Here is a 19,525-nt window from a genome sequence, read left to right as displayed (position 1 = left end):
CCCCTCCAGGTGTCACCCATCTTCCCCATTATCCTCAGTGTATTTATACCTGTGTTTTCTGTTTGTCTGTGGCCAGTTCGTCTTGTCTTGTCAAGTCAACCAGCGTGTTTTTCCGGGCTCCTGGATTTCATAGTCTCTGTTTTTGTAGTCCTCCTAGGTTCTGACACTTTGACTGCCTTGACACTGTGGTCGCCTGCCTGAACAATTAGCCTTGCCTGACCTCGAGCCTGCCTGCCGCCCTGTACCTTTTGGACTCTCGCCTGCTTTATGAACTTCTGCTTGTCCTCGACCTGCCTCTTGCCTGCCCCTTGTCTACTTTGACGACATCCTTGTTTTCTCTTGTTCTGCTTCTTAATAAATATCAGCAACTCGAACCATCTGCCTCCGGTGTCTGCATCTGGGTCTCGCCCTGCGTCGTTATACAAGGGATCCAATTATTTGGACCCCTATCTTTTTAATTAAGATCATACTAGATCGTAAATTGTACTAGTATAAAATATATATATATATTTTGTTGCATACAATATAGCTCAGTATTTGTATGATTTTTTAAAATAGTATTTTCTGCTAAATTTTATCAAGGGACCCAATAATTCTAGACCCCACTGTATGTGGGTGAGTCAATTTATTTGAATGGCATTATTTTTACATGATTTAATACATGTTCTCCATCTGAAGAATATATTAAAAGTCAACTTTATTACATTAAACAAAACGTTTAATCAGTTTGAGACTACAGGAAATAGGTTGACTGCTTTGTTAAACAACAACAGTCACAGTTGCTTTGGTTGTCAACAGCCTTGTGGAAAAACAGGAATCCCTGAAGTTGTTGCAGGTGAGGCATGCGGCATGCAAGGGTGGGGCAACTGTTCCTGCACCTGAACGAGACAGACTGGAACAACCTCTGTGATTAACAAGAAATCACCTGACTGTCTAGAAAGGGTAAGCCTTCAAGCTAAGGGTGACCTGTCACTTCATGAAGTACAACTAGTACCCACATCGCTATAAAACATCAGCTGTAGCTCCACTTGTAGACATACAACTCCAGATACCCAACTCAGCAAGCAGGTAAGGACATCTATATAGTCACTATTACAAGACACAAGCCTGATACAATAAATGGGTGTTTTGTTTTTCTAAATTGACATAAAATTAAGTATGACTTTTGTAAAGGCTATATGTAATTTATTTTTTACAAAGCTGGATGGTGTTAAGATATAGATGGGAGGCTTGAGTAGAGATGAAGGGTGGGACTAATAACAACAAGAGAACGCATGTAAAATATACTGTGTCCGTAAAATGTATATAGGTTCAGAAATCAAAGAATGTGTAAATTGTAAACAATTGTTGGAAAAGTTACTTGTGTCATGCACAAAGTAGATGTCCTAACCGACTTGCCAAAACTATATTTTGTATCCTAGCTTCTGAGTTGGTGTAGGAGGCAGTTAAAAATGGGCACATATTTTTTTCAAAATTCTCAATACTGCCCCCTAGCCCCAACAGGTTAACAAGAAATTTGTGGAGTTGTTGAAAAACGAGTTTCAATGACTCAACCTAAGTGTATGTACATTTCCGACTTCAACTGTATGTACAGTCGTGGCCAAAAGTTTTGAGAATGACACAAATATTAATTTCCACAAAGTTTGCTTCTTCAGTGTCTTTAGATATTTTTGTCAGATATTACTATGGAATACTGAAGTATAATTTCAAGCATTTCATAAGTGTCAAAGGATTTTATTGACAATTACATGAAGTTGATGCAAAGAGTCAATATTTGCAGTGTTGACTCCTCTTTTTCAAGACCTCTGCATTCCGACCTGGCATGCTGTCAATTAACTTCTGGGCCACATCCTGACTGATGGCAGCCCATTCTTGCATAATCAATGCTTGGAGTTTGTCAGAATTTGTGGGTTTTTGTTTGTCCACCCGCCTCTTGGGGATTGACCACAAGTTCTCAATGGGATTAAGGTCTGGACCCAAAATATAGATGTTTTGTTCCCCGAGCCACTTAGTTATCACTTTTGCCTTATGGCAAGGTGCTCCATCATGCTGGAAAAGGCATTGTTCATCACCAAACTGTTCCTGGATGGTTGGGAGAAGTTGCTCTTGGAGGATGCGTTGGTGCCATTCTTTATTCATGGCTGTGTTCTTAGGCAAAATGTAGGGACAAAAAAGTGATAACCCTTGTGTGGTGTTCATGTTTGTTAAACAAATCAAAATATATTTTATATTTGAGATTCTTCAAATAGCCACCCTTTGCCTTTGCTCAGGCTCCGACCGCAAGGCACTACAGAGGGTAGTGCGTATGGCCCAGTACATCACTGAGGCCAAGCTTCCTGCCATCCACGACCTCTATATACCAGGCGATGTCAGAGGAAGTCCCTAAAAATTGTCAAAGACTCCAGCCACCCTAGTCATAGAGTGTTCTCTCTGCTACCGCACTGCAAGCTGTACAGGAGTGCCAAGTCTAGTTCCAAGAGGCTTCCACACAGCTGCTACCCCCAAGCCATAAGACTCCTGAACATCTAATCAAATGGCTATCCAGACTATTTGCACTGCCCCCCCCTTTTACACCGCTGCTACTCTCTGTTATTATCTATGCATAGTCACTTTAATAACTCTACCTACATGTACACATTACCTCCATTACCTCGAGTAACCGGTGCCCCCGCACATTGAACCGCACCGGTACCCCCTTTATGTAGTCTCGCTATTGTTATTTCACTGCTGCTCTTTAATTACTTGTTACTTTTATTTCTTATTCTTATTTTTTTAAACTGCATTGTTGGTTAGGGGCTTATAAGTAAACATTTCACTGTAAGGTCTACACCTGTTGTATTCGGCGCATGTGACTAATAAAATTTGATTTGATACCCATATCTATACTCCAAATGAGCAGAATGTCTGCTAAAATCCATCCCCTTCCATCTTTTCCCACCTCCGGCCAATGGGCTTCCTCTCACTACTATATTTGGTAGTGAGTGGAACGCCAAGCGGACGCTTCACATTGAAACGTCCAGTGAAACATCTGTCTCATTGTTCTGTCAGTAGCTGTACTGCTCCAGATGTTGTGGCTTGCGGTAGCATAGTGGTGTTTGATTGGCCAATCATACAGGTGGGTTGGTTGTTTAGCAACAAAACTGACTCGTTAAAACCATGGCGCAAAACAGACGGGGTTGGTTTAGATTGTTGACAACAAGTATGCTATATTTGGTCTCCAATGATTATTGAAAACATAAATATACTGCTCCAAAAATAAAGGGAACACTTAAACAACACATCCTAGATCTGAATGAAAGAAATAATCTTATTAAATACTTTTTTCTTTACATAGTTGAATGTGCTGACAACAAAATCACACAAAAATAATCAATGGAAATCCAATTTATCAACCCATGGAGGTCTGGATTTGGAGTCACACTCAAAATTAAAGGGGAAAACCACACTACAGGCTGATCCAACTTTGATGTAATGTCCTTAAAACAAGTCAAAATGAGGCTCACTAGTGTGTGTGGCCTCCACGTGCCTGTATGACCTCCCTACAACGCCTGGGCATGCTCCTGATGAGGTGGCGGATGGTCTCCTGAGGGATCTCCTCCCAGACCTGGACTAAAGCAAGCGCCAACTCCTGGACAGTCTGTGGTGCAACGTGGCGTTGGTGGATGGAGCGAGATATGATGTCCCAGATGTGCTCAATTGGATTCAGGTCTGGGGAATGGGCGGGCCAGTCCATAGCATCAATGCCTTCCTCTTGCAGGAACTGCTGACACGCTCCAGCCACATGAGGTCTAGCATTGTCTTGCATTAGGAGGAACCCAGGGCCAACCGCACCAGCATATGGTCTCACAAGGGGTCTGAGGATCTCATCTCGGTACCTAATGGCAGTCAGGCTACCTCTGGCGAGCACATGGAGGGCTGTGCGGCCCCCCAAAGAATTGCCACCCCACACCATGACTGACCCACCGCCAAACCGGTCATGCTGGAGGATGTTGCAGGCAGCAGAACGTTCTCCACGGCGTCTCCAGACTCTGTCACGTCTGTCACATGTGCTCAGTGTGAACCTGCTTACATCTGTAAAGAGCACAGGGCGCCAGTGGCGAATTTGCCAATCTTGGTGTTCTCTGGCAAATGCCAAACGTCCTGCACGGTGTTGGGCTGTAAGCACAACCCCCACCTGTGGACGTCGGGCCCTCATACCACCCTCATGGAGTCTGTTTCTGACCGTTTGAGCAGACACATGCACATTTGTGGCCTGCTGGAGGTCATTTTGGCAGTGCTTCTCCTGCTCCTCCTTGCACAAAGGCGGAGGTAGCGGTCCTGCTGCTGGGTTGTTGCCCTCCTACGGCCTCCTCCAAGTCTCCTGATGTACTGGCCTGTCTCCTGGTAGCGTCTCCATGCTCTGGACACTACGCTGACAGACACAGCAAACCTTCTTGCCACAGCTCGCATTGATGTGCCATCCTGGATGAGCTGCACTACCTGAGCCTCTTGTGTGGGTTGTAGACTCCGTCTCATGCTACCACTAGAGTGAAAGCACCGCCAGCATTCAAAAGTGACCAAAACATCAGCCAGGAAGCATAGGAACTGAGAAGTGGTCTGTGGTCCCCACCTGCAGAACCACTCCTTTATTGGGGGTGTCTTGCTAATTGCCTATAATTTCCACCTGTTGTCTATTCCATTTGCACAACAGCATGTGACATTTATTGTCAATCAGTGTTGCTTCCTAAGTGGACAGTTTGATTTCACAGAAGTGTGATTGACTTGGAGTTACATTGTGTTGTTTCAGTGTTCCCTTTATTTTTTGAGCAGTGTCCATTTGCAAAGAAAGCACTTGTTTCCCCTCAAATACATCATTACAGTTGTTGCTTAGCTAGTGAATTTTAGCATTGCATGTCTTCATCAAAACCCCTCAAAATAAGACATAGTATCAATAACAAGATGAAATGAGCTGAAATGAGTCACTTACGATTCTCCACATGGAAGATTCTTGTCATTCTTGCTGGTAATTTGGCCATCCAGAAACACAACAACACGCTGACTTCTGCCCCATGGAAGCGTGCACATCATTTTCTAAACTTTGTCAGCTAACCCATCTATGCTCAAATACAAATAGCACGACTTTTCTGCGTGTAGTTTTCAATGGTTTTCAAAGGTATACTGCGGAACGGATGCTTTGCAAAGGTCAATGAAAGATGGCGGAAGCTGATGTGGATCTTGAATCTAATGGTGGTGGAATCAAGGACAATTGGACTATTGTCCAAAAGAATGGAAAACGGAGCAAGGTAGAGTACAGTGCTGAGAATATCCCTTCTTACAGTATCTTGTAGGAGTACAGTTTGATAATGAGGAGCAGCTGATCGGATTACCAATCTTAAAAAATCTATTTCAGATATCACAATTGTGGAGAGAGTACTGGGTAAAGTGAAGGGTGTGAGGATCACGAAAGGCGGGCTTGTTTCGATATTTTTGTACTTCTGAGGATCAGAAGGAATGTGTGGTGCGTCTCAGCCGATTTGAGAAGTTTTACATGTCATGTGTCTCTTCGGAACAGGGCACCCCTCAAGGGAGTAACATCTGGCATCTCATGGGAAGTCGATGTTGCAGAGATGTTAAACACCTTGACAAGAAAGGCCCAGTAGAGGAGGTATTAGGTGAACACCTTGACAAGAAAGGCCCAGCAGAGGAGGTATTAGGTGAACACCTTGACAAGAAAGGCCCAGCAGAGGAGGTATTAGGTGAACACCTTGACAAGAAAGGCCCAGCAGAGGAGGTATTAGGTGAACACCTTGACAAGAAAGGCCCAGCAGAGGAGGTATTAGGTGAATACCTTGACAAGAAAGGCCCAGCAGAGGAGGTATTAGGTGAACACCTTGACAAGAAATGCCCAGCAGAGGAAGTATTACGTGAAAACATTGACAAGGATAAGGAGGCAGAGATGGTAAGACACACTTACATAATTTACATCCTCAGTGGTAAGCATGTTCCTGTAATGTGTTATGTTATTTTAGTTTTGCTAATTAAAACTTGTTTATGTGACCTAGCAAGCAATGTATAGTGTAGAGCATCAGTGTACCATCTTTGTAATAACCAAAAATATCCTATTTTGAAGCTGGTGTACAAAAATGAAAGTAAAATTATGCAAAAAAGGAAACTTTAAGGATGGGAAGCATACAAATGGACAGAGATGTGGACTCGAGTCATGTGACTTGGACTTGAGTACTACTCGAGTTGCACATTTTGTGACTTGCCAATCGACTTGAGCATCTACTGTATGACTCTTGACTTAACTAGGACTTGAGCTGTATGACTTGATTTGTCATCTCGCTCACAATATTGGAGTGCTGCAGATTCTGTGCGTTGTGTTCTGTGTCTTGACCAATCAGATTCACGGAAATTACAGGTTGCGCAGGCTAGGCACAAAGCTCGATGCAAAGCACGCACTGCACCGCAGAGATGGAACCTAGTCACAATTTTGCAAAAATCATGAGCAAGTCTCAAGTCTTAACCTTCAAGTCCAAAGTAATAATGGGCAAGTCTCAAGTAAAGTGCCAAGTTCCACAGCTCAGGTCGAGTCAAGTCACAAGTCCCTAATTTTGGGTTTCGAGTGGTCAAATCAATTGTTGTTTTTTTATGCCAAACTGCATCCTTTCACAATCCCCCCCACCCAACCGAATGCAACGATTTCTGGGACGATGATGCCCTGATGCAGAGGTGGCACCACAGGTCCCAGAGTGGTGGAGGAAATTGTTTTTTTCGCTGGGGCCCAGAGCTTTTTTTAAATCTGGTTACCTATCCAGGTATAAATCAGAACCCTATAGGTTCTGACAGTGATTAATTAGTTGGAAAATGTTTTTATATGGGCAATGATAGGAGAGGGACCCGATTTACATTTGAGTCATTTAGCGGACGCTCTTATCCAAAGTGACTTACAGGAGCAAATAGGGTCAAGTGCCTTGCTGAAGGACACATTGGCATATTGTTCACCTAGTTTGAACCAGCGGCCAAAATTAAGAACTTGACTCGACCTGAGCTTCAAAACTTAGAAATTTGACGTTTGGAACAATTTGGAAATGTGTTGTTTGTGAAACATGGATGAACATCTAATTCTGAGGTGAGACTGTGAGATCTTGTTGATCTTTCCACCTGCTAAGAAGGTAAAATATCTAGATAAAAACAAAAAGCTTCCAGCAGATGTCGCAGTGCATCAGTTCCGAGTTCCGACACCTGTCAGATGGTAGTCTGATGTCTGAAGCTTCGAACGTCATCATCACATTGTATTGTTACTTTGATATAAGCATCAGTACATTATATTGAATCAGTAGTGCTTTGAAAACTGCATCAGAATGTTGGAGTATCAATCATCCCATCACAAAAATAAATAAAGAAGTAATTTTGTGTGGAAGCCAAAAATGTTTTTACGTCAGAGGCAGAGATGCCTAAGTGGACGCGTCATAATTCCCTTAAAACCTAGCTGTCTAACACGGAAATTGTTCCAATAGTTTTTTCACCATCAATTTTTCCTATAGGGGATTTTAAGAACCACTTCAAACAAGGTCTGTGTTTCATGTAGGCTTTCCCTGGCTCTATTCCCTATCCAGCTCTATTTAATCTCAGATTGGAAAATGCTAATTGCCCCTTGTGTGCACTTCCGGTAATACCGTATACCCTGGTATGGAATAGAAATGGTATGATAATCTGGATACCGCACAACCCTAAACAACTGTACACCACAACACTTATAAAACTTGTTTTTGATTCTAGATGTTATCAAATCTGGAGAAGAACAAGTGATGGAAGCAACATGGGGAAAATGGGTGAAGGTTCTAATGGCGCCGGAGGGGATGGCTGCCGTTTTATGGGCTCTTAACCAACCGTGCTATTGTGTTTGTTTTTTCGCATTGTTTGTAACATATTTTGTAAATAATGTTGCTGCTACAGTCTCTTAGGAACGAAAAGAGCTTCTGGACATCAGGACATCGATTACTCACCTTGAACTGGAAACATTTTTTTTCTTTAATGAGTCAGACAAGAGGGATTTACTCCAGACAAGGCCCTCATCCCCGTCATTAGCAGGAGAAAGAGACGGAGATATCGCAGAAGGAGATCAGGGTGCCTTGTAAGGATCCGGCGATGAGTGGCTAATCTGCCTTTGTCATCGGTACTCTTGGCCAACGTACAATCGCTGGATAATGAAGTGGATGAACTACAAGCACGTATATCCTACCACCGGGACATTAAAAACTATAATATCTTATGTTTCACCGAGTCGTGGCTGAAAAACGACATGAATAACATACAGCTGGCGGGTTATATACTGTATCGGCTAGATAGAACAGCAGCCTCTGGTAAGACAAGGTGTGCCGGTCTATGTATATTTGTAAACAACAGCTGGTGCATGATATCTGAGGAAGTCTCAAGGTTTTGCTCGCCTGAGGTAGAGTATCTCATGATAAGCTGTAGACCACACTATCTACCAAGAGTGTTCATTTATATTTTCCGTAGCTATCTATTTACCACCACAAACCGATGCTGGCGCTAAGGCCTCACTCAGTGAGCTGTATGCAGCCATAAACAAACAGGAAAATGCTCATCCAGAGGCGGTGCTCCTAGTGGCCGGGGACTTTAATGCAGGGAAACTTAAATCCGCTTTACCTAATTTCTACCGGCGTGTTAAATGTGCAACCAGAGGGGAAACATTTCTAGACCACCTTTACTCCACACACAGAGACGCATACAAAACTCTCCCTCCATTTGGAAAATCTGACCATAATTCTATCCTCTTGATTCCTGCTTACAATCAAAAATGAAAGCAGGAAGTACCAGAGACTCGGTCAATAAAAAAGTGGTAAGATAAAGCAGATGCTAAGCTACAGGACTGTTTTGCTAGCACAGACTGGAATATATTCCGGGATTCTTCCAATGGCATTGAGGAGTACACCACATCAGTCACTGGCTTTGTCAATAAGTGCATCGATGACGTCGTCCCTACAGTGACTGTACATACCCTAACCAGAATCCATGGATTGCAGGCAACATCTGCAGTGAGCTAAAGGGTAGAGCTGCCGCTTTCAAGGAGTGGGACTCTAACCCGGAAGCTTATTAGAAATCCTGCTATGCCCTCCGACGAACCATCAAAAAGGCAAAGCATCAATACAGGACTAAGATCGAATCGTACTACACTGGCTACCGACGCTCATCGGATGTGGCAGGGCATGCACACTATTACAGACTACAAAGGGAAGCACAGCCGCGAGCTCCCCAGTGACACGAGTCTACCAGATGAGCTAAATTACGAGGCGAGTAATACTGAAACATGTATCAGAGCATCAGCATCAGTTTCGAACAACTGTGTGATCACGCTCTCGTAGCCGATGTGAGTAAGACCTTTAAACAGGTCAACATTCACAAGGCCGCAGGGCCAGATGGATTACCATCACGTGTACTCTGAGCATGCGCTGACCAACTGGCAAGTGTCGTCACAGACATTTTCAAACTCTCCTTGTCTGAGTCTGTAATACCAACATGTTTCAAGCAGACCACCATAGTCCCTGTGCCCAAGAACACTAAGTCTACCTGCCTAAATGACTACCGACCCGTGGCACTCACATCTGTAGCCATGTAGTACTTTGAAAGGCTGGTCCTGGCTGTCATGACTTGCCCTCCTGGATGGAGATCAAAGGTGCTGGCTAACCAAAGTTTTAAAGACCCCCCTCTACTGGGGTAGTTGGCCAGTTTTAGTTATTTGTATTTATTTTGTTTACCCATTTTTCTCCCCAATTTCATGTTATCTAATTGGTAGTTACAGTCTTGTCCCATCGCTGCAACTCCCGTACGGACTCGGGAGAGGCGAAGGTCGAGAGCCATCCATCCTCCGAAACACAACCCAGCCAAGCCACACTGCTTCTTGACACAATGCCCTCCAACATTTGTTAGGCCATATTATAACTTCTGACATTTGGTAGGCCATCTGTTTGTCAAATATGGTTAGATACAATGCATTCGGAAAGTATTCAGACCCTTTCACTTTTTAAGCATCTTGTTTCGTTACAGCCTTGTTCTAAAATGTATTAAATAAACATTTTGCCTATCCCATGATTACAAAGTGAAAATAGTATTTTTTTATGTTGCCAATGTATAAAAAATGAAAACAGAAATATCTCATTTACATAAGTATTCAGACCCTTTGCTATGAGACTCGAAATTGAGCTCAGGTGCATCCTGTTTCCATTGATCATCCTTGATGTTTCTTCAACTTGATTGGAGTCCACCTGTTGTAAGTTCAATTGATTGGACATGATTTGGAAAGGCACACACCTGTCTATATAAGGTCCCACAGTACAGTACAGAGAGATCCTTGATGAAAACCTGCTCCAGAGCACTCAGGGCCTCAGACTGGGGCGAAGGTTCACCTTCAACAGGACAACGACCCTAAACACAGAGCCAAGACAACACAGGAATTGCTTCGGGACAAGTCTCTGAATGTCCTTGAGTGGCGCAGCCAGAGCCCGGACTTGAACCCGATCGAACATCTCTGGAGAGACCTGAAAATATCTGTGAAGCGATGCTCCCCATCCAACCTGACAGAGCTTGAGAGGATCTGGAGAGAAGAATGGGAGAAACTCCCCAAATACAGATGTGCCGTGCTTGTAGTGTTTTACCCAAGAAGACTCAAGGCTGTAATCGCTGCCAAAGGTGCTTCAACAAAGTTCTGAGTAAAGGGTCTGAATACTTATGTAAATTATATATTTCCTTTTTTTATTTTTAATAAATTAACAAACATTTCTAAAAACCTGTTTTTGCTATTTCATTATGGGGTATTGTGGTGGCATAATGGTGTATTGTGTGCAGATTGATGAGAGAAAAAATACTTTAATCAATTTTAGAATAAGGCTGTAACGTAACAAAATGTGGATAAAGTGAAGGGGTCAGAATACTTTCCAAATGCACTGTACAGTACATGCAGCTTCTCTTCTGTCATAATTTGTTGACCCACAAGACTAAATAAAGTAGTGCTTTCCAGAATAATGTCTTACATTGACAGAATTAATGCGTTAGTTGACAAGGATAAATTTGTCGGTTTTGTTTAGGGACCGGGGAGAAAATGCAAAAACTCCAATACAGTTGAAAGATTGCTACTGTGCAAAATGTCAAAATGTTGTCAGGTTGACTGTTTTTTTAGGACATTAAAAGCTGAGAAAACAATGAAACACGTTTCTGATAAGACTTCAGTTGGTCTTGGGTACATATTTTGTGGTTGAAATACTGTCTGCTTGCATAACAGTGTCATAGATAACACATTACACAGGCACATGAGCTACTATCTGGAATACTGTGGGCATTTTAACATGGTCAGTGATCCTGTAGATGACTGGAAGGAGAGGGAGAAAATGTATTCCTCTAACCTCATTCTTTCAATAAAGTTCTTGTTTCATTGATATTAAATTACTTGTTTTTCTTTCCTTATCATATTTAAGACAATGCTATTTGTAATGTGTTTTGGTGCAGATTTGTTTTTAACATACTATCCAGATAAGAGTGTCAAATACTGTTGGCCGCAAAGACAGCTGTAATTTGTTCACAGTAAAATGTATTTCTATTCTGATTTCAGATCTTCAGTCCTTACAAAACAACTGCCACTTTCTAATGAAGATAGTTTTTCTCTAACTTGTTTGGTAAAAAGCAAAGATTTTCATATAAAATACACATTTCCACAGGTGTTATTTCTTGACTGATTACAATTTCATTAATGGGATGCAATTGTATGTCATCATCTCAGCTTTCAAAATATATAATGTTTCATATATGCACAGGTCATGATTCAGCAAGATGTGGAAAATTCCGATCAGACTGGAAAGGGCTAGGGTAGCTACAAGTCGAGTAGGACTTCAAGTAGGCTACCAACCCCTCCCCACAGACACAAACAAACATTATCAAGAACGTCTAGCTTCACCATGTAAGTTAGCTAGCTAGTTCATTCTCTAGAGACTAAGAAGTCGGGGGTTATAAACTGACATATGGAATTATTTTAAGATGGTCATACTATGAATCATTTAGCTATTTGAATTTTAGGACCCCTTTAGGTATAAAATAAAATAATTAATTGACAAAATATTGAATTTCGTCTTTATTACTATAGCCCAGAGAAATGCATTGAATAACATATTCATAAATGGCAAAAAAAGACAATCAATAAAAACTTCTAAGAAACAAGGTTTTATGTTTTACACATTTAACCCATATTTTTGGGTAGGGACAAAACTATCTTCATACTTCCATAAAAATGTTTTAACCTTTGTAGTCGGGAGAATCTCTCCTTTCCACAGTGGGGTCACATTAGCTTGTAAGTCAAGCCCTTAGGGAAGTCTCATGGTCTGACAAACAGTGCTCTAACTGTGCCACCCTTCAGCACAGATGTGGAAGTGCGACACTGATGGATGCAATGGATTGAGATACATCCAATAAAAAAAAAACATCTCTACCTTAAAGTTGATGGGGATTTAAAAAAAAGTCATTTAGATTGATGCACCGGTGCATCAATTGACTCTAGGGGGTTGCAACTAGCAAGCTAAACCTCTGTTTAATAAAAGCCAAAGAAAGGTACATTTTTTTTATGAATTATATATTTAAATGACTAGACAAATAGAAGGCTAATATAGCCATGTAGCCAGGCTAATGTTGCTAACTAGCTAACTAGCTAGATAACAGGTATTGTGTAAATTTTAGAACATGCCCAAGACAGTTCACAGAACTATACATTTAAACAAATTTAGCCAATTAATTAATGACTAGATTTAGCTAACATTAGTTAGTTAATGCCTTGATTTGTCGGTCTTGTCCAGATCATCATGGCACTGGTGAGTGTCATGCAGCTTGAGAAAGGTATTTGTAGTTCTGTGTCATAGCCACATTAGCAGCTAACCGACAGAGTAAGTCTACACGAAACACAATCCTTATTTGAAGTGTTTCTAAAATCCCCTTTGTGTTTGACTGCTAGGTTTTATGGGTATTATGACTAATAATGTGGTACTTTGTTTAGACCTAATTCCTGTCGTAGTGTGGAAATGCTTGTGTAGTTCCACCCTCAGAACACAAATCTATGGTTCCTTATCAAAATTGATTCATCGGGCGTGGACATCTTCACCTTCCTCCATGTGCTAATTGCTATGGAGCACAGCACAGTTAACAGTAGCTACTACATAGCAAAGACTATCCACTCTCCTCCTCCCTCTTCTGCAACGGAATTGAATGATAATGGATGAATGCAGAGTTTAGCTGTGATATTGGAGTTTTACCGGCGAAGCTAGAGGCTAGCTAACCTACTCCCTGGACCAATACATCTAGCTACAGTAGCTACCAGTAACTATTAGCAACTGTGGATATATCTTTTTTATTCTTTTTATTTTTTTGTTACCCAGTTTTCTCCCCAATTGGTAGTTACAGTCTTGTCCCATCGCTGCAACTCCTGTACAAACTTGGGAGAGCTGAAGGTCGAGAGCCTCATAAACTCCTCCGAAATACAACCCTGCCAAGCCGCACTGCTTCTTGACAAACTGCTCGCTTAACCTGGAAGCCAGCCTCACCAATGTGTCGGAGGAAACATCGTACAACTGGCGACCGAGGTCAGTGTGCATGTGCCCGGCCTGCCACAGGGAGTCGATATAGCGCAAATGACATCCCGGTTGGCCAAACCCTTCCCTAACCCGGACAACGCTAGGCCAATTGTGCGCCGCCTTTCCCGGTCCCAGATTCTTGTTGCTAGTCAACTTTCAGTGCACACCCCCATAAACGTAACAAAATAGGGGCTCGTCCGGGATTTTGTTTCCCATGAGCTCTAATCAACTACTCTGAAGCTCTACTGTGCCCAGATATTTGAGTGTTTAAAATACAATTTTGTGGTAGAGTTTATGTTACTGACAATCACTCAGAGGGGTTATAAGATTGGTGAAATAATTTTGAAAGTTGCATAAACACACAGGCTAATAATGAAAAATATGGACCTTAAGTTTTTGTGGAAAGCATTTGTGGAAAATCCTACTATGGAGATACATGTACGAAGGTGAAACTGCTCATCATTGCAAGGCATTATGACATCAAAGTGGTACATGTCGATCCAAAAGCAGTAGTCAGTTAATTGGTACTGCTTTGGTAGAGGAGGAAATCCTCCCAGAGAGGGAAGAATAATGAAAAGGTTCCTACATGTGGTAGAGTACTCCGTAGATGTACAACTAAGAGAGTTAGAACTAAAGGCAAAGTTGGAGCAACTAAAATACGAGTTCTGAGCACATTGAAAAACAAGAAGAACGTGAGCAGCCATTTGATTAAGAGAATTGGATTTGGAAACACTCCGAATCCAGGCAGGCTATCCTGCACCCTCAACGGAGTTTGATCTTGGTCAGACAGCCGGCTTGTCCCACCTGTCAACGAAAAGGAGTTGGACGTACAGTACCAGTCAAAAGTTTGGACATACCTACTCATTCAAGGGTTTTTCTTTATTTTTACATTTTTATTACATTGTAGAATAATAGTGAGGACATCAAAATTATGAAGTAACACATATGGAATCATGTAGTAACCAAATAAAAGCGTTAAACAAATCCAAAATATATTTTATATTTGAGATTTTTCAAAGTAGCCACCCTTTGTCTGGAATGTATTTCAATTAACAGGTGTGCCGTGCCTTTCCTTCTTATTGCATTTGAGCCAATCAGGTGTGTTGTGACAAGGTAGGGGTTGTATACAGAAGATAGACCTATTTGGTAAAATACCAAGTCCATATTATGGCAAGAACAGCTCAAACAAGCAAAGAGAAACGACAGTCCATCATTACATCAAGACATGAAGGTCAGTCAGTCCGGAAAATTTCAAGTGCAGTTGCAAAAAACTATCAAGCGCTATGATGAAACTGGCTCTCAAGAGGGCTGCAACAGGAAAGGAAGACCCAGAGTTACCTCTGCTGCAGAGGATAAGTTCATTAGAGTTAAAAGCCTCAGAAATTGCATCCCAAATAAATGCTTCACAGAGTTCAAGTAACAGACTCATCTCAACATCAACTGTTCAGAGGAGACTGTGTGAATCAGGCCTTCATGGTCGAATTGCTGCAAAGACACCACTACTAAAGGACACCAATAAGAAGAAGAGACTTGCTTGGGCCAAGAAACATGAGCAATGGACATTAGACCGGTGGAAATCTATCCTTTGGTCCAAATTTGAGATTTTTGGTTCCAACCGCCGTGTCTTTGTGAGACGCAGAGTAGGAGAACGGATGATCTCCGCATGTGTGGTTCCCACCGTGATTCACGGAGGAGGAGGTGTGATGGTGTGGGGGTACTTTGCTGGTGACACTATCTGTGATTTATTTAGAATTCAAGGAACACTTAACAAGCATGGCTACCACAGCATTCTGCAGCTATACGTCATCCTATCTGGTTTGCGCTTAGATGGACTATCACTTGTTTTCAACAGCATAATGACCCAACACACCCCCAGGCTCTGTAAGGGCTATTTGACCAAGAAGGAGATTGATGAAATGCTGCATCAGATTACCTGGCCTCCACAATATCAAACCTCAACCCAATTGAGATGGTTTGGGATGAGTTGGACCATAGAGTGAAGGGAAAGCAGCCAACAAATGCTCAGCATATGTGGGAAATCCTTCAAGACTGTTGGGAAAGCATTCCAGGTAAAGCTAGCTGAGAGAATGCCAAGAGTGTGCAAAGCTGAATGAGTAGGTATGTCCAAACGTATATATAAATCACTTAAAATTCAATAATTCAAAAGTTCAAAGTGTTGTATGCCCCTACCCTGTGGAGTTCTCAAAAATGATTACATTTCTTTGAACTTCATTTATTCATTTTACCTTCCATTTCTGACTTATAATTTCAATAGCTCCTTGGTCACATGACCTAGACACCTCACTCAAACTTTGTATTGTTCAAAGTGGAGGGACACACATTGCACACCCTTTGGTTTTCCCAAAAAGCAATTCGATAACAGATACTGAGGTTGGCTCACAATGGTTTTATGGCAGACGTATGTTTGACCGTATCTGGTCTGTAACAGGATGCTGTGGCATACGGTAAAGCCTGTTACATTTGCCAGCGGATGGGTAAACCAAATCAAGCTGTTTTGGTTGCACCTTTGTATCCTATTCCTGATTTTGACAAACCTTTCAGCAGGGTTCTGGTGGACTGTGTTGGTCCTTTGCCAAAAGAAAAGAGTGCTTTGGTATTCTTGAGAGAGTTAATAAAACTTTGAAGTATACATTGAGAGCTTACTGCTTTGAGTTCGAGAAAGACAGGGATGAAGGGGTCCCTCTTGTGCTATTTACAGCGTGGGAGTTTCAGTCTGAATGAGCTCATGTTTGGATATCACGTCAGAGGTCCTTTGTGCTTGCTGAAAGAGAAGTTGTTGCAGGACAACACCTCAAAAACAAATTTGTTGGAGCAGGTTTACGCTTTTCAATACAGATGTCCCCGCTCCTGTGAGTTTGCTAGTAAGAATCTGGAGAAGGCCCAAACAGAAATGAAAGTTTGGTATGATTGAAAGCCCTGAACCCACACTTTCGATGTGAGTGACCATGTCCTGGTTTCGTTAGTGATGACGTCAGGCCGAAGCGCAGAAAAACAAACCTGGCTGTGTCATGTCAACATGTTGAAACCATACTTCTACTGCTACAAGAAGTCCGGAAACCGGTAGTGATCTCCTGCCTGTGTTTCTCACTGTTGACTATTCTCTTCCTTGAGAGCACCAGGAAAGCCCAGTACACCTTGTGCCTGTGGAACGGTTGAGTAACTCAGAGATTATAGAAAGCCTTGATTTATTTTTTTTCCACATTTGTATCCGGGGGAAAAAGGTGACATTGTTGCACTGCTTTTAGGTACACTATAAAAGTTGAATAAGTTATCATGGACTGTTTGGTGATGTTATGGCTGCTGTTTTAAATGGATATATTGTACCTTCACCTTTTAAAGGGCCAATCAGCAGTTGAAACAACAAAGCGTCTGCCGACCTCTGTTTTGGTAAAAACAGAAACCTGAGCCTATATTGTTTGTTTACAATGAATGAAGTAAAAAAAAAAGCGTATATTATGGGTTCTGATGGGGTTCGACTGTTGAACTAAGCTCATGAGTAAGTGGCTACCTATCATTCATTTAAAAGTAAAAACGTGGATGTAGCAATCACAGATTGTCGCTTTATGGTTTAGGATAGGGTAAAAGAAATATATATATATTTAAGAAAATTGTGCCTAGCACTAGGATTGAACCCACAATGCTCAGAGCTGTAGCTTGCAGTTTTAGCCCATCCTCACACCCATCCTAATCACCCTGACTTGTCACGAGCTTATTAGATCAGAGGTAGTCAAACCTCTCCTCTTAGACCCCCAGCCGTTCCATGGATTTGAACTATTCCAGAACTAGCATACCTGATTCAACTTGTCAACTAATCATCAAGCCCTTGGTTAGATGAATCAGTGAGCTAGTTCAGGTCTACAGCAAAATTGTGAAATGTCTGGGGGTCTCCAAGGAAAGGTTTGAATCCCCCTGTACTAGATGGTAACAGGCACGCACGTTGCCCCTAGTGGACGTTTGGAAATTGCCATGGAAATAAAATGGCTTGCCATCACGTTACTTTACTTTTCCAAAAACGGGTTGGTAGCAAGTAATCCACTAGAGTTTGGGCTCAAAGTAGGACATTTTTATGTAAAAAATATAAAGTAACTTTTTCCAAATGTATTGTCTATCCCCTATGATGTGACATTATCAATGTAGACACATTGGGATTTTGTGTGGAACTTCTGCTTTTTTTATGTGAGTTATCTGTTGCTGGATGAATGACAAAGGAGATGATTGTAAAACAAAACAAAAAAGCACACAAACGCTCCGTCTTTTAATGTATGCAACTCGTCAGGCATCAGAAATTATTTGACTGGAGTGATACTTTTGACACACAAAAACTGATAATGATGTATGTTCTATACGATTTCAGCCATGTTCATGCGATCAGTCTGACTGTACCCTTAGTGTGCATTAAACCAAAACTATACATGCTGAACACGGCATTAAATATCCCTAATTCTGAACCTGTTGTGCTTTATTCTCAACAGACCTGCAGTTGTAGATTCAACATAATGTATTAAACATGTTAACCTGTGAATTCTACTTTTTATAGAACTGTGAAGAGGAAAAGCCACTGAAACAAGTCAGAGATGAGTCGAAACCAGAGGAGGGATTCTCAGGAAGAAACAGGGAAACATCCCAAGGTATTGTCTCCTGTTAAAGTTCTTCATACCAGCTCCATTCATTGGCCTTACAACTCATGTCTGCTAAATGACTAAAATGTAAATGGTTGCCACGACATACTCCACTTTTAATAACATATGACTTGGTAACACTATCATAAATGTTTTATTAATAAGCATTTCTAAACTAAAGGTTATAAGTATAGGCTGGTTTACAGTTGGTCTATCGACATGTCTGGAGCCAGTTTTCACAGTGACATAATGAACATTATATTGTCATATGACATTAAACTTGTCCTTGCCGTTATGAAAAAGTATAAAACACAAGAACTGCTGTATTTTAAAAACGAATTTACCCTGAACAAAAAATAAATGCAACATGTAGTGTGCTGGGGACAATAAAAGGCCACTCGAAAATGTACAGTTGTGTCAAACAACATAATCCCACAGATGTCTCAAGTTTTGAGGGAGCGTGCAATTGGCACACTGACTGCAGCAAAGTCCACCAGAGCTGTTGCCAGAGAATTTAATGTTCATTTCTCTACCATAAGACGCCTCCAATGTTGTTTCAGAGAATTTGGCAGTCCATCCAACCGGCCTCATAACCACAAACCACGTGTGGGTTTTGTCATGACGTTGCCCTCTCTCTGGGTACAGCGAGCACAGTTGAACCCCCCTCCCTCTGCACCAGGCCTTTTCTATGCAACATCCCCCTACCTACCTCCCCCTACCCTGGCTGCTGTGGTCAGAATGCGGTCGTAAATTCCAAAGGGAATGTCCTGCCTCACAGGCCATAGTTTTGAGACAGAATGGTTTCATAAAGAGACAAAGGAATTCTTCCACCTCTCCGGACGGGGAACCGAACGACATTTATGTTCTGGAGAAGGTATAAAAGATCGGTGAAGAATCCAGCTACGAACTGGTCCGCTTGGTACAATTTTATGAAACTTGTGAGAGACAATATTGCCATATTACCATAATAATGTTTATTTGATAGCCTCAGCTATGGGACTTACATCTAAATGGTTGTATAAAATGTATTAATAAGGATAAAGCTATTTGGATTATGTTGAGATGCTATGTACTGATGTTAATGTGAGAGAATTATATTTCTGTTCAAAGCTTAACTAAGTCATCGGCATGCCCCCAGGGACACAGACAGGACAAGGCGTCATGTGACAGCCTTTTCTACGTTCAGTATATAAACCCCCACCCAGAATTTCTTTCTTAGACCAGGCCTCCACTCCATTATGAGTTGGCCAATAGGTTTGACCATGCATTCCTCTA

General features: G+C 41.7%; 1 protein-coding gene across 7 annotated transcripts in view; it reads left to right on the top strand.

Moving 5' to 3' along the window:
- The first annotated feature begins 849 nt into the window (after positions 1–849).
- The window catches only part of LOC123723939 (uncharacterized), a 53,098-nt gene continuing 34,422 nt past the window's right edge, over positions 850–19,525 (top strand). For 4 of the 7 annotated variants that reach the window (XM_045712293.1, XM_045712291.1, XM_045712290.1 and 1 more), the window contains exons 1-3: positions 850–1,068; positions 5,552–5,938; positions 18,169–18,259. In XM_045712293.1, the coding sequence (XP_045568249.1) occupies positions 5,585–5,938; positions 18,169–18,259 (445 nt within the window). In that variant the 5' untranslated portion in view covers positions 850–1,068; positions 5,552–5,584. The remainder of the gene's footprint in view (positions 1,069–5,551; positions 5,939–18,168; positions 18,260–19,525) is intronic. The other 3 variants (XM_045712286.1, XM_045712288.1, XM_045712287.1) reach the window with 2 other exon arrangements.

This window comes from Salmo salar, unplaced genomic scaffold (genome assembly GCF_905237065.1).
Source record: "Salmo salar unplaced genomic scaffold, Ssal_v3.1, whole genome shotgun sequence".
In the NCBI taxonomy this organism is placed as follows: domain Eukaryota; kingdom Metazoa; phylum Chordata; class Actinopteri; order Salmoniformes; family Salmonidae; genus Salmo; species Salmo salar.
Note: the sequence above shows the minus strand (reverse complement) of the source record. Positions and strands in the feature narration are given on the sequence as shown.